The 19,769-nt window shown below is 49.2% G+C and overlaps 4 protein-coding genes across 4 annotated transcripts; 3 read left to right on the forward strand and 1 right to left on the reverse strand.

Moving 5' to 3' along the window:
* Positions 1–3,680: 3,680 nt before the first annotated feature.
* On the forward strand, positions 3,681–8,099 carry LOC117863868 (OVARIAN TUMOR DOMAIN-containing deubiquitinating enzyme 6). Its single transcript, XM_034747749.2, has 8 exons — positions 3,681–4,734; positions 5,166–5,327; positions 6,323–6,400; positions 6,806–6,884; positions 6,994–7,139; positions 7,254–7,322; positions 7,448–7,613; positions 7,690–8,099. Exons 1-8 carry the CDS (start codon positions 4,060–4,062, stop codon positions 7,938–7,940), a joined length of 1,626 nt encoding a protein of 541 aa, XP_034603640.1. The 5' UTR covers positions 3,681–4,059; the 3' UTR covers positions 7,941–8,099.
* Positions 8,100–8,661: 562 nt separating this feature from the next.
* LOC117863870 (small RNA-binding protein 11, chloroplastic) lies at positions 8,662–11,288 on the forward strand. The gene is made up of 4 exons (XM_034747752.2): positions 8,662–8,921; positions 10,610–10,678; positions 10,788–10,894; positions 10,994–11,288. Exons 1-4 carry the CDS (start codon positions 8,801–8,803, stop codon positions 11,102–11,104), a joined length of 408 nt encoding a protein of 135 aa, XP_034603643.1. The 5' UTR covers positions 8,662–8,800; the 3' UTR covers positions 11,105–11,288.
* A 395-nt stretch (positions 11,289–11,683) lies between these two features.
* LOC117863869 (F-box protein At3g44326) lies at positions 11,684–13,099 on the reverse strand. Its single transcript, XM_034747751.2, has one exon. It carries the CDS (start codon positions 12,888–12,890, stop codon positions 11,961–11,963), a length of 930 nt encoding a protein of 309 aa, XP_034603642.1. The 5' UTR covers positions 12,891–13,099; the 3' UTR covers positions 11,684–11,960.
* Positions 13,100–18,226: 5,127 nt separating this feature from the next.
* LOC117863254 (photosystem I subunit O) lies at positions 18,227–19,359 on the forward strand. Its single transcript, XM_034746892.2, has 4 exons — positions 18,227–18,413; positions 18,502–18,586; positions 18,709–18,888; positions 19,008–19,359. Exons 1-4 carry the CDS (start codon positions 18,341–18,343, stop codon positions 19,102–19,104), a joined length of 435 nt encoding a protein of 144 aa, XP_034602783.1. The 5' UTR covers positions 18,227–18,340; the 3' UTR covers positions 19,105–19,359.
* The last annotated feature ends 410 nt before the right edge of the window (positions 19,360–19,769 follow it).

The raw sequence follows: 19,769 nt of genomic DNA on the forward strand, positions 1-19,769 counted from the left end.
TTGATTAGTTCTATCTAAGTAAATGTTGACCAAGATAACTGAATTGCTTTGCTTGCTCTGCTTCTGATGGGGCCTCTGGTGGTCTTCTTACTGCTTGGAATGGTACTCTTTTCAATGGGGATATTATCATGGCTAATGCTTTCTCAGTAACAGTCAAGCTTACCTCACATCTCACTGGGAAGGCATTTCATTTGACCAACATTTATGGCCCCTCTTCGCAACCTAAAAAAACTGCTTTTATATCATGGCTTTATAATTTCAACACTGATAATATTGAGGATTGGCTTCTTGCTAGGGACTTTAATCTTATTCGTGCTCCTACTGATAGGAACAAACAAAGGTAATATTAATGGTATGCTTTAGTTTAATGAACTGTTCCAACATTTGGACTTGGTAGAGATTCCTTTTCAGGGTAGATCTTTCTCCTAGAGCAATATGCAAGTTGATCCATTGCTAGAGAAATTGGACTGGGTTTTCACTTCAGCAAGTTGGGCTCTCACCAATCCTGATACTAAGGTTACACCTCTGTCCAGGCCTACTTCTGATCACATTCCATATGTTGTTTCAGTCAGTACTAGCATACCCAAGTCCAGTCTATTCAGGTTTGCAAATTACTGGGTGGAGTTTCAAGACTTCCTACCTACTGTTGAACTCCATTGGAACTTGGCATCTTATTTTGCTAAAGCTGCAAGAACTTTGCCAGCTAAATTTAAGCAGGTGAGAGCTGACCTTAAAAAATGGAGTAGAGAACTGTCAAAGATTAGTAAACTCATCAATAACAGCAACTGGGTCTTTTCTCTCCTAGATGGATTTGAAGATCAGAGGCCTCTTGATACAGTAGAAAGAAATTGCAGGAGAATTGTAAAAGCCCACTTAATTAACCTTCTGGAAGCCAAAATGACCTATTGGAAGCAAAGGAACACTGCTAGATGGGTGAAATTTGGTGATGAAAATACTAGTTTAGTTCAAGCCATGGCTACTTATTCTTTTAGAAGGAATTTTATTTCTCAGATATGCCTGCAGAATGGAGTAATTCTTACAGAGCAGGAACAGATAGCTGGTGCACTTTGGATTTCATATAAAGAAAGATTGGGGATTTCTGAATTTGTGGGCATTTCCTATGACTTGGCATCCATTATCCAACAGGTGGTTCTGCCTTATCTTGATGCTTCTTTTTCCTTGGAAGAGATAGATGCAGTCATAAAAGATATGCCTGTCAGTCATGCTCCAGGCCCAGATGGCTTCAATGGTCTCTTCATTAAAAAGTGCTGGCCAATCCTAAAATAGGATTTCATCAGGTTATGCACAGATTTTGCAGAGGGTAATCTTTATCTGTCATTAATGGCTCCCTAATAACCTTGATCCCAAAGAAGGATAATCCTGAGACAGTCAATGACTACATACCTATTTCACTCCTAAATTACTCTATCAAGCTTCTCACAAAACTCATTGTGTTGGCTCCAAGCAGTAATCCTATAGGTGGTACACACAAATTACTATGGGTTCATCAAGGGTAGAACCATACAAGATTGTTTGGCTTCGGCCTTCCAATTCCTGCACATTTGTCATCAGTCTAAAAGAGAGATTATCATTTTGAAGCTTGATTCTGAGAAGGCATTTGATAAAGTTGAACACCAAGTGGTCCTAGATATGCTACACTACAAAGGTTTCTCTGGCAAATGGATCAGTTGGATCAAAAGTATTTTGGATTTACGGACCTCTTCTATTCTATTGAATGGAGTTCCAGGGAAAAAAAATTGCTTGTAAAAGAGGAGTTAGGCAAGGTGATCCCTTGTCTCCTCTACTCTTTGTGTTGGCTGCTGACTTGCTGCAAACCATCATAAATGAGGCTTGCCGTAGAGAAGCTATTGGGCATCCACTGGGGCCTGATTTCGGGGGAGACTATCCAATGTTCAATATGCAGATGACACAATGCTAATAATGCCTGCTAATGCTCATGACCTGTTTTGTTTGAAGGGCATGTTGATGTCTTTTGTGGATTCTACAGGCCTAAAGGTGAACTTCAGTAAGTCCTTCCTAGTGCCAATCAATGTGTTGATTGAAAAATGCAAGCAACTAGCTAGTACATTAGGATGTCAAATAAGCACCATGCCTTTCACTTACTTAGGCCTTCCTCTTGGTACCATGAGGCCTGCGGTTGAGGAATTGATGCCGGTGTTGACAAGGATTAAGAAAAGGTTGTCAGGGATCAATAAATTCTTATCATATTTAGGGAGGTTAATTCTGGTGAATTCGGTCTACGCAGCTATGCCTACTTTTTATTTATGCTCCTTCAAAGTTTCAGTCCCAATTCTTGAACAAATAGAAAAGTATTGCAAGCATTGCTTATGGAATGGAGGGGACATGTCTAAAAGGGGAGGATGTCTTGTAGCTTGGACGACGTCATGTCGAACCAAGGATCAAGGAGGTTTGGGCATCATCGACATCAGAGCTCACAATACAACCCCGTTACTGAAGTATTTGCATAAATTCTACAACAAGGCTGACCTCCCACCAGTTAACATGGACTCGCTTCTACCAAAGAGAAAATCATCCCCATACTAGATCTCAGGTGAGCTCCTTTTGGTGGAGAGATATCATGAGTTTAACTGATAATTTCAGATTGCTAGCTACTTCAACACTGCATAAGGGTGACACTATTATTTTCTGGAAGGACCAATGGGATCTTGGAGTACTTAGTCTTAGATTTCCGCAGTTGTTCTCTTATGCTAAGAGGAAAAATTGCTCGGTTAAGACTTTTATATCATGTGAAGCAGGAAGCAACTTCCACCTACCCCTCTTTGCCACAGCTTCTGCTCAACTTTCAAAACTAATGAACTTATTGAATGATTTCAATATCCAAGGAGATATGAATGATGATTGGACTTTCATCTATGGTTCCAATATTTTTTCTTCCAAGAGGACGTATCTACAGATCATTGGCACACAGCCATGTTCACCGCTTTTCAAATGGATGTGGAAATCATCTTGCAGAGCAAGCATAAATTCTTCTTCTGGCTACTGTTGAGGGACAAGTTGAATACTAGAAATATGCTCAGAAGAAAGAACATGCATCTTGATGATTATAATTGTGTTCTTTGCACCTCCAGCATGGAAGAGGATACTATGCACCTTTTCTTCTATTGTTCGTTCGGTCAAAGCTGCTAGGCATGGTTGGGAATAATTTGGGACTTGGATCTGCCATCTCTGAACATGATCATTACAGTCAGGAATATTTTTGGAAATCCTATCTTCAGGGAAATGATTATGGTTGGTTACTGGTGCATTTGGTGCCACAGAAATTCAATTATTTTCGATAATAGGGTCCTATCAATATCTGCTTGGAAAGTGTTCTTAATAGATGTCTTTGGTTTTGCTTAAAGCAAAGCCATAGGTTAATATGTTGTTATCTAATTGGCTGAGTAATCTCTAAATTGTATTTTTTCCCCTTTTTGCTTTGAGTACGAGGCTCATGTAATCCATTTGTACATATCTTTTTATATAAAAAAATAGGTAGAAGCCTCCCTACGGATTAGAGTAAAAAAAATAACAAAGAACTGCCTAAAATTTCAGGCCTAAAACCATCAGGGCCGGGTTCAGCCCAAAACCAGGCCCGGCTCAGCCCGGATCGCCCCGGCCCGGTGCTAGACGCCTAGACCTCAAAGCATGACTCACACACCAATCCATCGTCCTATTCTTCGCCAGCGCCGCCGAACCCGCCACCAGCCTCCTCCCACCACCGAAGCTGCTGCCTCCCCGAAGGAGCTCTCCCCTCGCAGCCATCGCCACCGCGGCCGCCCTCGTCCCTCCCTTCCTCCGCTGCTATCGGATTGGCAGTGGAGTGGAGATCGACTCGGTCTTGGAATTCCCTTCGTTGGTAAGGAACCCTAATTTTGTCGGATGGGATTTTCACCTTCGACATCGGGGGCGAGATCGATCGACCTCAGCTGACGCGAAGGGATTGGGAAGCCAAGGGTTGGGTGTAGTTGATTTTTCTAGGAAGATTGGGGGTTCAGCTCAAACTCCCATGCTCGACGCTGAGCACGACCCCGGCGGGAGATGACGAGGATCTTCGTGCAGCGCGGGGCCGCCGGCTCCTCGTCCAGCTCCAGCCGCTCGGGATCGCAGCCAGCGCAGCCGCAGCCGCCAGCAGCTGCCCGGGAGGAGGAGCTGCCGCTGCGGCCTCAGCCGCAACTGCCGGAGCTATTGGCCACTGATGATATAACCGAGCATCTAAATGAGGGCAGCGAGAACAGTAGCAGCAGCAATAAGCCTTCAAGGCTGGATGACCCCATTTCAGAGAGCTCGAGCTCGGCGGAGGAGAGGGCTGCAAGAGAGAAACCTCCTAAGGATGACTCTAATCTAATCAACCCCACTTTCTTGGTGGAGGAACTGAAAGGACTCCAGATTTCTGATCAGATTGAACATGGGAATTCTGTGCCGTCTAGCACTGGTTCGTCACAGATGGCAGGTGCAGCATCGCACCCGCCACCACCACCAGCTCCACCTCCAAAACCATCTCCAGGGAATATTGGGTTGCGGAGAATGGGGTCTGGAAGTTCAAACAGTATGCGGATTGGATCTTCAAGAAGGCCAGTAGCTTGGCCACCGGTGGCAGCCCGGACATCTGCTTCAGGTTCTCGGCCTTCTTCGCCTAGGTCACTGGTTGATGGTGAAGGTTATAATAGTGCAGATGAACAGGGTCCCTGTTACGGCTCGAGTTATGATGATTCGGTATGGTTTCCAGATGTCTTGTTCTGTTTTATATACGAGCTTTCATTTCTCCTATAAGGCAATAACATTTATAGCAGTCTTATATATTACATCAGCATTTATTGTGAAATGTGAAGATAGTCCTAGTGATGTTTAATATCCGTATATTTAAATAATACGCTCTTTGGTGGCTCATCTGTTACTTTTAGGTGTTTGATTATTAGATGAATCTGTATATCATGTGTTTTCCTCCAAGGTGTCAATAACAAAAGCATTCTTCTCAGTAGAGCTATTCATCCTAATAATATAAGTGGACACTAATCTTTTTAGTCCAGAAAAACCTTGCGGTTTTTTTACTTATGTAGTAACAGATTTTGTCATGTAGATGAGCAGATAATTTTTATATGGTTATGTTTTTTGACTACTTCTCATCTAATTCATTTGTGCCTCAGGAAAGGGACCTCATGTTTGAGCATGACCTAAGGCGAGTGAAAGGATTGGAAATCAGAAAGATGGCAGAAGATGGTAACTGTCTGTTCAGAGCAGTTGCTGATCAAGTTTATGGAGATGCAGAAGCTTATGATATGGCTAGGCAGATGTGTGTTGATTACATGGTAGGTTGCATCATTGCATCTGATCATGAATGGAAATTTTTGTAGTTTATGTCTTTGCAAGGGCAATCTTGTGTTGTCAATGAGCAGCATCGTTATAATCGATGAACTCAATCATTTAGTTCTGTATTGTCTTGCTATAACAAGTCTGGTTTCTACGTCACCAATTTATGAACGCCAAGTCCTTGGATTGGTTAGTTTTGACGTAGTTTTTGACAGAACTGTTATGAGCTAAATAGTGCACTGACAAATTGAGGCAACCCAGTTCACAATTATACTGTTATGGAGATGGTTGCCACCTGTTCCATGATTCCAGCTGCTAGCAATTGATGTCTTCTGCATGGTTACTTACCAGTAAATAACCAGCTTTTAACTAGGTTGGATACTTGCCGAGGTATCTTCCAGTAGCTTGACCCATAAGTGGTCAAAAACTTGTTACGTGCCGTTACAGAATTGGTTATAGCTGTATCCAACAAAAGTTTCAGCTACTTTCAATTGCCTTTTGGCATATTATGAATAGCATCGGTTACTGTATCTTGTGTAAAGGCAATGCAAAACGCTGCCAAATTCTATGTGTATGTTCTGTTTTGGTAGACAGAAAGTCCCTTGTCAAGGTACGACCTATCCATGAAGCAGAATTTCTTGCCAATGAGATTTAAGAGGAATATTTTCTGAATCTAGTTTCTTGTGTTATTTGCCCACTTGCATTCTTTGATAATTTGGAATTTTGCGCAAGGATTAAGCTATTCTCTATCTTTCTATGAGACCAATCATTTTGTAAATATGGGGGTGCTAGAATAAAGGAAGAAGTGTATTTTTTTTAATTAAAAAATACAGTATTTGGGAGCATAATGTGCAATTGAATTATGGGGTAAACTACTGATTGCTCTGTAGTTTTGGAACAGGGAAAAACATGCATTGCCACGATTTCTTGTTATCCGTTACTCTGATAGCCATGCAGTCGAAAAGTTCATTGTCGTTTTGTAATTCTTTTTCAGGAAAGGGAACGGGATCATTTCTCTGAGTTCATAACTGAAAGTTTTACATTATACTGTAAGAGGAAAAGGAGAGATAAGGTAAGCTATCATATATTGCAAACTATTAATTTCCCACCTTTTTGTTAGTCCTATTTTTCCAATGAGGTGTGCATGTGTCCAGTTCTGTAATATAACCTTGTAACCTTCAATTGTTTGGTCAGCTTCTGTCGTACATAACTTTTTTTTTTCTTTTGCTTTCTTGTGCCCCTGCCAAGCATTTCCACCTATTTGAACCTCCTTTTGTGTTTACTATTTTTACATGCTTCCACGCAGCAAAACTTGAATTTTTTCCTAACTTTTGAAAGCATCTGCCTTTCTAATATAAACTATGGGCAAGAACACCAATCTCTGTAAACTAGCAGAATAGGAACTTCTAAAAGTAGAAATTTGGCATTGTTGCCTCATTTAAAAGCTCTTTGCTGATTGGTTATTTGATTCATTAAGGTATATGGCAACAATGTTGAGATCCAGGCATTTGCAGAGATGTACAATCGTCCCATTCACATATATTCATACAGTACAGGTAAACTGTGCTTAGCATTTGATGTTTTTACCCTTGTTGCTTTTTTGTCCTTGTTATTTTTTTCCTATAATAGCTAATGTCAACTTAACATGGTTTGCTGTTACTGCAGAGCCCATTAACATTTTTCAAGGAAGCTATAACACAGATGTTCCTCCGATTAGGTTAAGTTATCATCATGGTAATCATTACAATTCAGTGGTTGATCCCCGTCGACAGACAGTTGGGGCAGGCCTTGGATTTAGCTCCCTTAGAGGGGTAAATCTTTTTTGCTTCTCTGAACCTTTTCTTGTCTTGCTTGTAGTAGACAGTTATTAGTACAATTGATGGTTATGTTCTCTTTCAAATTGATTTACTTCCCTTTTTGTGTAGACCAATAATGTTGACAGGGACCAGGTGAAGGCTGCAATAAAAGCTCAGCAAGATCAGCAAATCGAGAATGTAAGCACTGCAAGTTATTTATGTGTGCTGTTGCCATCCCAGTATCCTCATAAACCGAATAAGCCTATCTGAAGCTATCTGAGAATAAGATGGCATGTCCTTAACTCTTGTTTTGGCAATGTCAGGCACTTTTGGCTGAAGGGAGATTCTACTCTGATTTGGAGTTGACAGAAAGGGAAATAGAACGGATGGTGATGGAGGCCTCAAGGGCAGAGTATCTGGCGGAGGAGAAAAAGCTTAACATCAGGGAGTCATCAACATCAGGGGCAGAGCCATCATCTTCTGCCGCAAGTAAGCCTATCTGAAGAATACAAAGTGTTTGTTCCGGTCGATTTTATGAAACTGACAATTCTTTCCTGCTCTGCAGTTAGCGGGTCTTCTCGTTCCGCTGCGGCAGTAGACAGAGGGAGTGAGGAGTGCTTCGTGCTCCCAGACACCGTGCTGACTCGCAGCATGCAGCTGCTCCTGGCGATGGGGTTCAGCTACATCCAGGTCATGGAGGCCTACAGCATATTCGGCGAGGACGTGGACTCGATGATCTGCTACCTGGTGGAGACCGGAGGCCCTGGAGCCTCAGAAGGCGGTAGCAACCGCCGGAAAGGCAAGGCTGCTGAGTGATGTGCGCACATTGCCACCTTCCTTGCTCAGAATGTAATGGATCCGAATCGTTGGGCATAAGTCATACCAGATAATGACAGCCGTGGGAGTTGAGATGTCGATATACCTGCTACCTTATGGGTGATAAATAAATGGAACTCGCGTGTTGCGACTTCTCGATGTGATCTGGTGTTTGGAATGAATGGTTGGTGGTGCTTGTTCTGGTGCCCCCCTTTGTGATCCTTGTGGGAACTGAGGAGGCAATCTCCAGGGAGACTTGACTCTACTGTCCTGATACACTTTGGGTGATATCCGAGAAATTGTGTTTAATTGTTTATGCTTTGCGTGCAAAACAGATAGTACTAATCTGAGAATCGCCCTATCAAAAAATGGGAATTTTGATCAAAATTTGGGCGTCTTTGGATTTGGTGCCACTATTTTGGTAAGACATCTCTTACAATAGCTGGCTAAATCCATTCTCTGATGTCAGAGTTGGTCATGCGAACATGCTCATTTCGACTTGCTAAACTCTTTGGTTTAATGCCAGAGTGTGTATTTTTTACGGAATGCATTTATTTTCTGGGACTGCCATTTTTACCTGCGAAGCCCAACAAAGCAGCATATCTAGGCCCATCTGCAATTTCCCAGCGCACTTTCCTTCGACCTTTTTGCAGAGAGGCAGCGTCAACGGGGCCGGACTGCCGGAGCCCAATGAATGCAGCACATGGGTACGCACGCCACGTACGCCGGTCTCGTGCCCTCCCTCGCCTCCGTCTCGCACGCCGCGACCGCGGACGACCCAGCAGAACCGAAACGACTTCGCCTCCCGCTTGTCTCGCACGGTCGCACCAATTTCCCTCGCTCCAAGCAAAGGCGCAGCCATGGCCATGGCGGCGCTGCGCGGGGCCTCGCGCTGCCTGGCATCCGGGGGGAGCCCGGCGGCCGTCCGCCCCATGCTCCTGGCGCACTCGCGCGGAATCACCTACAAGCTCTTCATTGGAGGTTGGTTGCCTAGCTCAATTGCCCGTCTCCATCCCTCCTCCTCACCCGCGCGTCCCTTTTGCATCTTGCTCAGTCGAGACCCGACGCTCTGTCCCCTCTCTTGCATTTTTCTGGCTGAGGGAAGCACGTCTTCTGCGTGGCTCATGCGTCGCCAGGGCGCGCATGCCTAGTGTTCGACGGAATGTCCGTACAGTCAGGGCGCGTTGGTACAGTATTTTGATGCAGCCATATAGCTACACCGACTTTAGTACTTGCTCTGCTTGTCTGAGAGGCGCACTTTAACTGAATGCGGTCTCTGAAACTAATATAGTTGCAAACACCGAAATCATTAGCATAGGAAACCAGTGTCAAATTATGAAATTTAATCGTACAATTCCATACCACACAGTACACAAAATCAGAATCATGCAGTTTGAATATTGAAATGCGTGGCATCACATCCATTGAGTTTCTGCTGCTAGGCTGCAGATTAGTCAATCTGAATTCTAAGTAGGTGTCAGTTGTTGCTTTGTTTTTTCACCATATATTTTTTTGAAACGAACTGGCAGGAGAGCTGCCAATTGTATTAAAAAGGAGGAGGAGACCCCAGATGGGAGAAAAAAATACGTACAAGAGGAACTCATCCTCAATCTCCAGCACTCTATTGCTATCTGTGCACATAACGGAGAAAAAAGTAAAGGAACTAAGCTATGCTAAGCAGAATGGCAAGATGCTTTGCTCCAGCCATCATCCATTGCGAAGATTCCTCCTGAACTCTTGCTAGCACTCGCTGCTCGTCGACTCGTTATGATAAAAAATTCGTGCGTTGCGCTCTTTCCAAATTACCCAGGTGGTTAGCATTATTAGGGAGCGTAGTCCTTTCCTCAAGGTGCATGCAGATGCTGCTAAAATTGTCCACCAGTAATACAGGGAGTCCGCCTGGGGCCACTCCCTTGGATGAATTGCTTGATTCCCTGTTCAGACCGAGATGTTCTCCCATATCCTTATGGTAAATCTACATTCGGCGAAAAGGTGAAGTGCTGTTTCCATTGGCAGCGACAAAGCAGGCAGAGGTCTGATTTGGCCATTAATCTCTAGTCACGTGTTTTCAAGGAGACAAATGTTCCAGGACTTCATGCCTCAATACTCTCTTCCCCCCCCCCCCCCCACCCCCCCCCCCCCACCCCGCAAACAAGAAGGAGAGCTGCGTATCAATATATTAAGAAGAAGATCATACCTTGATAGTTGATACTGTAAGAGTACACATTCAACACTCCGAAAGTTCTAGATGCAATAGGAGTTGCCTTATCCAGTTCAACCAAATCGTAGTGGATTCCTACCGACAGTTCAGGTAATGGCTGTGGCTGTTAATAAGGAAAACAAAACTTATATCTTAGAAATTCCAGCGAGGGTTTGAATTTTGCTAATCTATGCTTGCTTTACTCTGAATTATGCCAAGTTATGAGGTGCACATATTCACATTGATGCTATTCATGTTGTTCTTGCAAGAAACACATTGTTGCAGAATGTTGTTCAAAATGTGAGATCTGCTGAGACCACCTGAGCTTCATCTAAGCTTAATTTCTAAGTGGGAATTATACAAAATTGAGAATCTCAGGGACCACTGAGAAATTGTTGCTCTGTGCTCTTTATGAGAATTTTGTGCATTGCTATTTATAACCTCGTCTGAGTCCTCTGTCCTTTTGCAGGCTTGTCACAGTTTGCCACAGAAGACAGCCTAGCAGAAGCATTCTCTCGTTACGGCCAAGTAATAGAAGGTCTATTCTCATCACTTACCAGAACACACATCTGTTCATACTTGATAGTCATTCTGCCTGCTGTTGTTAGTTGTTGTTATCCAAGCTGGGGCTTCTTGTTTGAGTGCAGCTACCATCGTCACGGATAAGATGACCGACAGACCAAAAGGGTTCGGCTTCGTGAAATTTGCTTCCCAGGAAGAAGCTAATACCGCAAGGGAAGAGATGAACGGCAAGGCAGGATTTTGATGGATTAGTTTACGCTCTTTGCAACATGAATTGCAGATATGTTTGTGTCCTTTTGGAGAGAATCTAATATATGCAAGCCTGTGACAGGTATTGAACGGCCGTGTGATCTACGTCGACATTGCAAAGCCCAAACTGGAACGTGATGCAGATGCCCGCCCAATAGCGAGAGGCCCTCCTAAGCCAATTGGCAACGACTGATAAAGGATGGCCTGGTGTGTAGACTCCATAATTCTCTTCTGCCCTCTCTGCTATACTAGTTCACCAGTTCGCCACTCAGATTCGGAAGCTCTTAGATAAAGGTGATGTGTGATAATGTGGCGAATTTTGAGGCTTTGCAAGAACGTAAACACAGTCCGTTTAAATATCCTGTGTACTTGTGTTTCGGATGCTGTGTTTTCTTGTCATAAACACGTGTTGCTATAACGCTAGGCACACGAAAGATCTGGATGATGTTACGGGTTGCAGATGGTAGTAGCACGTGCTCTTGAATCTGTTCAAGAACATGATGTTTAGAGCGTCTCCAATCTTCCAACAAATATTTTCCAATAATTAGTTAATGGGAATATCTTAATGGAGAATTACTCTTGCAGTCTCCTAATAATCTCATCACACTCCAACTACGGAGTATTTGGGGTGAATTATTGGAATCAATGTTCACCTGTACTTCTCTGACCTTCATCTGATTCCTGAAAATTCTTCCATTTCGGCGGACCTTGATCCCTGAAGTTGGGAACACTACTTGATTATACGAAAACATTGAAAATTAATGTACTCAACGGCAGATATTTTTTCTTGTATAATTGTATTTTTGTCGCTTTCTTTGTTTAAGGAAAACGATGCACACCAGTGCAGGACATGATGATGTACAGTTGCTAACTGTTACAAGGAAGAAAAAAAGCGTTACAGAAAGATGCTGTACGCTAATGACATGTCCAGTGCACCTGACGGTTGATCGTAGTAGTACAACATTTTATTGCTCAAACTCGTTCGCCGGCGTAAAAAAGGGAACCGGACTTGCACTTGTCCGTCCGCCCGTCCGCCCGGCAGGCGTCGATCACCGGAGCGCGACGGCGGCGAGGCAGGTGAGCACGACGGCGGCGCTGGCGGCGGAGCAGCACAGGTCCACGAGCGCCTCGCGGCGCGCCTTGTTCTCCTTCCTCCCCTTCTTCCGCCTCACGAACTCGTGGTACCGCCTCTTGGCCTCCTCCGGCTCCCCATCCCCTCCCCTCCTGGGCGCCTCCATCGCGGCGGCGAGCAGCCGCAGCGCGCCCTCGCCGCCGACCGCGGCGCCGTCGGCGTCCTCGGCGGCGAGGCTGACCTCGGCGACGCGGCCCTCCTCGGCGCAGGCGACGGTGGCCTCGAACTTGCACCCGCCCAGCACGACCGCGAAGCGCACCAGCGTGTCGCCCGTGTACCAGTGCCGGCCCACCGACACCGGGCGCCGGCTGGAGACGTTCACCGCCCGGCCCCGGGACGGGTCCACCATCACCCAGCTCAGCTCCAGCTCCTCCGGCGACGGCGACGCGGCGGAAGCGGCATCCGTCGCCGCCGGCCTCTTCCGCTCGACGGCCTCCACCCGGAACGGCGAGCCGAGGAACCACGGCGACGACGCGGGCGTCTCCACCACCCGGGAGAGAAGGGGCGCGCCCCTGTGGTACACGTCCACCGCGGAGACCAGCTCCCCGGGGAGCCCGAGCCCGTCGCTGACGCCGGGCGCGGCGTCCGGAGACGGGAACGGGAAGGCGTCCGCGAAGAGCCGCCGCGGCGGGAGCGCGGTGAGGAGGCAGCGGCCGTGGCTGCCGCCCGGCAGCGCCAGCGACGGCCACTCGGCGAGGCAGAGCGCGCGCCACGTCTCCGTGTCCGCGGCGAGCGCCCGGAGCCCCGCCGTGGCGCAGCTGGCGGCGGCCAGCGAGCGCCCGTCCAGGCGGCGCAGCGCGCAGCCGAGCACGTCGGCGTGCAGGTCCTCTATCGTGGTAGTCACCATCCTGATTCCTGTGCTTCCTGTGGCTCTTCTACTTGGAGTAAACTCCGTTGGCTTGTGATGATCTGATCAGATGAGACGACGCTTTAGCCGCACGCGGGTTTATATATAACAGCACGCGCGAGGCACTGTAGCGGTAGACTCCGGTCAAAGGCTGATCTGCCCGTCGCCTCATTTACGGCTCCTGATGCCTCTGTTCCCGCGGGGCGTCTCCCCGCGAAAACGACGGGGTCCAGCATCGGCAGCGTCCGTCATACTGTATTTTACTCTGCTCCTCTCCCTGCGCGCAATTGATCCCGTGCCAGAGTGCTGCCGACCTGCCGTGGCGTCGACGGGAACCGGCCGCGGTGGGGGCGTCGCTGCTGCCGGGTGAGCGACGGTGCTGTTCGTCCCGCAGGACGGCGTGGCACGGCCGCGCGTTCCGCCCGCCGTCCCTCGCCCGGGGGTAGGGTACCGTTGCGGGCCGTGAGGGCGCGCCGCGTTGCCCGGTTGCCCCCACTGTTTTCTCCGCGGCGCGCCGGTGCCGGAGCGGTCGGGTGGAGGACGCTAGCTGGTGTGGGGGTGGTATCGGTGTACGCCCCTGCTGGATTCGCCCCGTCTCCGACGAAGGGAAAACGGGGTCGTTTTCGCGTCGCGTGTCGGGCAAATTCGTGGCACGCCCACCGCGCGCGTATGTCACGACGCTATCGGGCTAGGTGGTGCCTAGGTCGCAGGAGCCGTGAACCATATAATTGCGCTAGTAGGCCATCGTTTTCGCGACCGGCGACGGCGACACCGTCCCCTGCACCGATGACGAAGGGGGGAGGAGGAGTAGAGGCAACGCCGTGCAGCGTCTACTGCACCGGCCGGCCGTTTAGCATGCGTGCGTACAGCAGGCTAAACACTAGCATTGCGCGCTGGACGCGTGCCTTCAAGCTCCAGTGTGAGGTCCTGTTCGGCGAATATCTTCCTCTGTCGAAAAGTCTGAATTGATGTCGCTACAGTCTACGCGTGCTTCGTGTCAACGTGCATGTCCTCCCGGCCACGTGACAGAGAAGCTTGCTTGGGATGCTGGAGGGGCCCGGGCGTACTGTGTACGGTTCACGTACGATCCGGATCCAATCTCGATGGAGTTTATGCATATCCTACTAGATTGAATCCTGTTGGCTTCCGCGCGCGAGATCTGGATGAACCGTGATCTGCCGTTCCAAGTAGCCGTCAGGTTAGTGAGATGGAGGACTCACCCTCAATGAGTGTCCCCCGAAGCCAAACCAAATGCTTTTTGAAACGCAAAGCAAAAGCAAAATCGGGAGACGCATTTTAACTGACCTTTTTACCCTCTCATGAGTAATCTTTACCCTCCTAGGATAAATGGGCTAGGTGGTGTGCAGAGCATGGCAGCAACAGTCTCTGTCAGGATTGCCCGGAGGAACTGAAGATTAGTCAAACTTCCTATTGGTTTCAGATCTGTCGCCCAACAAAAGAAAGAACTAAAATAAAGCATCAGATTAGCTCAGGAGTTGCATAGAAAACACATTAGTTAGTGTTTATGGTGTCCGGTGCCCTGGCCGGCCATCATGGGTTCCCTAATCTTGCATCAGGCGGCCCTCTGGGGCCCAAATGCTTCTAGAATCAATTATTTTCGAGGATATATGCATGGTCCCATCTCCCATGCTACACGCAGGACTGCAGGAGGCTAGTACGAAGTACGTACGTGGCGTTGTTCCATTCTTACACGTCTTGCATTGCTGCAGTATGCACGAACAGCATGCATCCGTTCTACCAACGTACACATTGCTTCCAGCCTTCCAGTATAGAAAGAAGCATTAGAGATGAAGAAATATTGGGTGAATTGTAATGCTTTTGAGGCGACGAACCAGTGGAGGAGCATCTGACTGAGAGCTAGTTCATTCTTTGCTTCCTGTTTCAATCAGGTTGGCGCAAATTGGCTTTGTCCGTACTTTTTCAGCTGGGATGTCGTCGCTTCTGCTGGAACCTCGCGCTGCAGTTTTCCAGCGGTGCCGCCAAGCGCCAGGAAAGGAACGTCTCGTTCGATCGACATCGCTGGTAAAATCTCAGCACCTTGCTTCTCTTCCGCGTTCCGTCGTCAGGATTGCCTGAGATCTCTGCAATCGGACAGCGGAATGCCGCTTATTACGACTCGCGCATCTAGCTTATTACGACTCGCGCATACCCATTAGGGGACGTTTTCTTCCGGTGACTTATTTTTAGCACGTGTCACATCGAATGTTTAGATACTAATTAGGAGTATTAAACGTAGACTATTTACAAAACTGGAAGTGTCCCGCACCCTCTGAGAAAGAAACTCCTCATTACATAAGTGGAGGCTAAACGGCGAGACGAATCTATTAAGTCTAATTAATCTATCATTAGCAAATATTTACTGTAGCAACACCTTATCAAATCATGAACTAATTAGGCTTAATAGATTCGTCTCGCCGTTTAGCCTCGACTTATGTAATGGGTTTTGTAAATAGTCTACGTTTAATACTCCTAATTAGTATCTAAACATTCGATGTGACGGGTGCTAAAAATAAGTCAGCGGAAGAAAACGGGTCAGGGACCTACGGCACTGTACGTGGAAATCTCTCGCAAGTGACAGTAGCTACAGAGAAAGAGCAGTTGGATTGTAGGACTCGTCACTCCATAAGCGTCCTGCACTTGTGCGGCTGTGCTGTGCAGTGCCTGTGCATCTCCTTCCCTCGGCACTCTTCTTCACTGTCCACTGTCCTTAGCCGCCTCCAGCTCTTGTTCTACGCTTCGTTCAGTGAATCAGCGCCAGTGGCGGAGGAGTTGGAGTGAGCTTTGGCAGACAGGCCGCGGGCACCGCCTCCACGACCGTACCCCCCTCGCGATCGCAATTCCTGACCGAAGCCCCCTTCTTCTTTTGGCTTCTCTTTCTCCGTCGCTGTCTTCCGGTTCCTTTCTTCCGCCCGCGCGCTCAAGAACTGTTCCCCTTTTCGCACCAGCAACGGATCAAAAGTTTCCATGCGCCCATTAATCGGTGGGCGAGTTCCCTGGATTCTCCAGATCACTGCCGTGCGGGCGGGTGGGGTGTTGTCGTTGCGCGGCGGCGGATCTGGATGCATGTGGTTGGAAATCTGCTCGAAAACCGGACCGCATCTCCATCTCAGTTAACGCAGCTGGAGTCCGACATTGTTAACTATGCTCTTGTTGCCTTTTGGACTGGACAAGGACGGAGTTTGACGACGGGCCACCTCCCCGTTTGTCGTTGTAAGGCGAAGGCGAGCGTTTGGTGACACAGAAGCTCGAGCTTGGATCCTTCCATGTCCGGCAAACTCCAATCATTCGTCCTCCTTTCGCGAAGGACCTGCCACGGAATTTGGAAGGAAAAACCTGCATTGGATTGCGAGCGTGAGTGCACGACAGCTAGCTGTTGTTAATCCATCGAGAACCTGAGAGAAGAATCCAAGCGCAAACAGCTTCGAACGAGCTCCGGTCGCTGTCTGGTTCGTTCGCGTCGCGGTTCTCTCTCTCTATCCCACCGGCTGTTTCCCGTGAGCAGCAGGACGCTGTGCGCGGGCATGGACGCACCCGGAATTGTCGACCGGAACCTGTGCTGCATTGTTTGTTTGCCATCAGTTTGTGGTGCTGTGCGATGAGGAAATTGTGCTTTGGGTGCCTGCAGGGCAGGCTTCCGAGAGTTCCAGCTGCATCAACAGTGAACTCTTCCACCTCTGTGAACCGATTGCATGTACTAACGCTGGAGCAGCCAACTCCTCATTTCGCACCATGCCTGTTTACCGCTAGTAACTCGTTGATCTCTGCCGAATAAAACAAGGTAAGTTGAGCATTCGAAACAGGATCGGAGGATTTCCATCATTTTGTCTGCTGTGCACGTGGGGAAATCTTCTTCTTTATACCAAACACAGAATCTGCGGATCAATCCAAGGAGCAGCGTTAATCGCGTCGTGAATTTGGTAAGCAAAGATGGTAATCATACCACAAAGCAAAGGGTTGCCCAATTGCGCCTCCTGTTGCGGAAATGCGGAGGCTGATCTGCCTCCTGGAACCTTTGGCCCGAGCGGCCGAGCCAGCTCTGCCTCCTTCCGCGGTTCCGCCGCCTGCTCCCCGCCGGTGCAAGGCAACCCGCGGCGTCACCGACAGAGGCAATCGAATAGCAACCTCACGTACCAGTGTTCCACCATCATGTTGTCCAGGCTCATTCATCCGCCATTTTCATCTCGATAGAGCAGAGCAGATTCCTCCCGAGGAGGAGTACTCCCGAGACAACGGACCATTCCTTTGTGGAATTTTGTCTCTAGACGCCAAGCCGGGCCGGTCGGGCCGCGCACCCGCGGGGGCTCCTAGATGGAGAACGGAAGCCGGATAAACTCTAGCTTCCGGCCCATCCGTCCATCTTCTTCTTCTTCTCCACCAGCACCGCCGCCGTCGACTCCTCCACCGGCCCGGCCGGCGGCGCTCATGCCGCCGTGCTTCCTCCCACCAACCGCCGCCGCCTCTCCACTCCACTTCACCCTACCTAATCGTGCGCCTCCTCGCCCCCGCCACCGCCCACCGCCCACCGGGGGTCCAACCCGGCCCTGTCGAGCGCCGACTCGCCTCCGCCGCCGAACGAACCACCACCATCGCAGGGCCGCCACCGCCACCGCCACCGACCTCATCCTCTAGGGCCGTCGGTCATTGGAACTCCCAGAACCCAGAAACCCTAAACCTAACCCCGCCAACCTCGACCACCACCCCGCTCGGTGGCGACCTCGCCGCCGGCCGCTTCCCCTACCCACCGCCCGCTCCTCCGAGCTCACTCCTCGGCGGCACAGGCGGTAGCGCCGTAGCGGCGGCGCGGCAGAGAAGAGGAAGTGGAGGAAGAGGAGAAGGGATCGAACGGTGTTCAGCGCTCGCACAAATCTTAAAGCGTGGAAGCCAAGTCAAGTTACTAACGGGCTCCGAAAGCCATATAGGAACACCACCGCGCCAGCGTGTCCGTCCGAGAAATTGCAGTCTAACAGCCCAGCCCAACAAAGTGCGGCCCGTCACTTGCTAAGACCGCCTGGGGTCATTCCGGCCTACTACAAAGCCATATGCTCCCGGCTACGTACAGAAGAAAGAAGTGTGTTCCTCAAAAAAGAAGAAGAAGAAGAAGAAAGAAGCGTGCTCCGTGACAGAAAGGCCCCGGATCGGCTCCACGCGCGCATAATAATATCTTATCCAGACATATCCAAGTGGAGCGCTCCCATAGGCCGCTCCTCCTGCGACGAATCTATTCCATCCGCTGCAAGTGATCCACATCACCCGCGCCCCCACAACAATCCGCGCCGCCTCATCCCGTCCTCTCCTGCCCGCGCCAGCGCGCGTCCCTGTCCGCGCCGTGCCTCCGCACCACAAAAACGAGGGGGCTACCCCCTTGCAGCGCAGCCACGAACGGACCCCCGGGCCATAGCAGCTGCAGCGGAACCGATCGACAGAAGATCATGGCCGCCGCCTCCTCCGCCGTCTCTGGCCTCGCCGGCGCCGCCCTCGCCAGCCGGCCGGCTTTCTCCACCAGTATGTGCACAATGCCCCTTCTTGCATGCGCAGTTGTATCATGTATGGAGGTGGAGAACTGATGACGTTGACGATCCTTGCGTTGCAGGCTTCGTGCGGGGCGGCCGGGTGTCGGCCAGGAACCCGCTGATGACGAGGAACCTGGAGAGGAACGGCAGGATCACCTGCATGACGTGAGTACACCTCTGGCTAGCTTTGCCCAAGAGCGGCAGCGCGCGTTGTTCATGTTGTCTCTGTGAAATCGTTGCTGATCGATCTCGGCGGTTTTTTCCTTTCCCGTGTACGTGCTCGCCAGGTTTCCCCGGGACTGGCTGCGGAGGGACCTGAGCGTGATCGGCTTCGGCCTCATCGGGTGGATCGGCCCGTCCAGCGTCCCCGTCATCAACGGCAACAGCCTCACGGGCCTCTTCTTCTCCAGCATCGGCGAGGAGCTCGCCCACTTCCCCACGCCCCCGCCAGTCACCTCCCAGTTCTGGTCAGGCTCAAGACCTCGCGCTCACGCTCTGCCTGGCCACTGTTTCTGACTTTCTGTACGGCAGCAGCAGCATTTGATGGGGCTTGTAACTGACAGACTCACACACGAAATTGTTGCAGGCTGTGGATGGTGACATGGCACCTGGGCCTGTTCATCGTGCTCACCTTCGGCCAGATCGGCTTCAAGGGCAGGACCGAGGACTACTTCGAGAAGTGAAGCGGCTGAGCTCCATCTGCTGAAGCGGCGTGCGTGCCGCATCGAACCTTGCTTTGTATAGGGCTCTGATCTGGCTGAATTCATGTGTGGTGCTGCTTTTGTGATGAGCTCAATGTAAATGAGTAAATCTACCGTCCCCCTGCTGCGCGCTTGGGTTGAATTTGATGAATAATCTAGCTAGTGTCTCGTGACTGGAGATCTTTGCAAAGTTTAATTTGCGCAACAAAAATGAGGGAGAAGTGTTCAAGAATTGAATTAGAAAGTGTGCAAACCTGATAGGTGGCGACCATAATTTACGAGTTACGACAACATGTTACCAGAGAGGCTGGGGCGCCTGTCATGGCATCAAGTGGGTATTTCTGTGGATTTTTGCGGAACTTGTCCTCGATCGGACCTCCCTAAGGTTAATCCTTCCAAACGTGTTTTGGACAAAGGAAATTTAACCTCATTTTGGGGCTCCTGGTCAGAAACAACAATGCAGAGATGAGTACTATGCATTGGAGGGGTTGTATCAACATAATAATTTAATGATATTTTGTATGACGTGACAAATTCGATAAACCATCACAATACTATGCATTGGAGCTAGCCTAAGATCCAAGATGTAGATGAATCCAAAAGTTCTACATCACTGGATTGTCCGTTTAACAAGCATAGGGAAGCGA

Source organism: Setaria viridis, chromosome 7, assembly GCF_005286985.2.
Source record: "Setaria viridis chromosome 7, Setaria_viridis_v4.0, whole genome shotgun sequence".
NCBI lineage: Eukaryota > Viridiplantae > Streptophyta > Magnoliopsida > Poales > Poaceae > Setaria > Setaria viridis.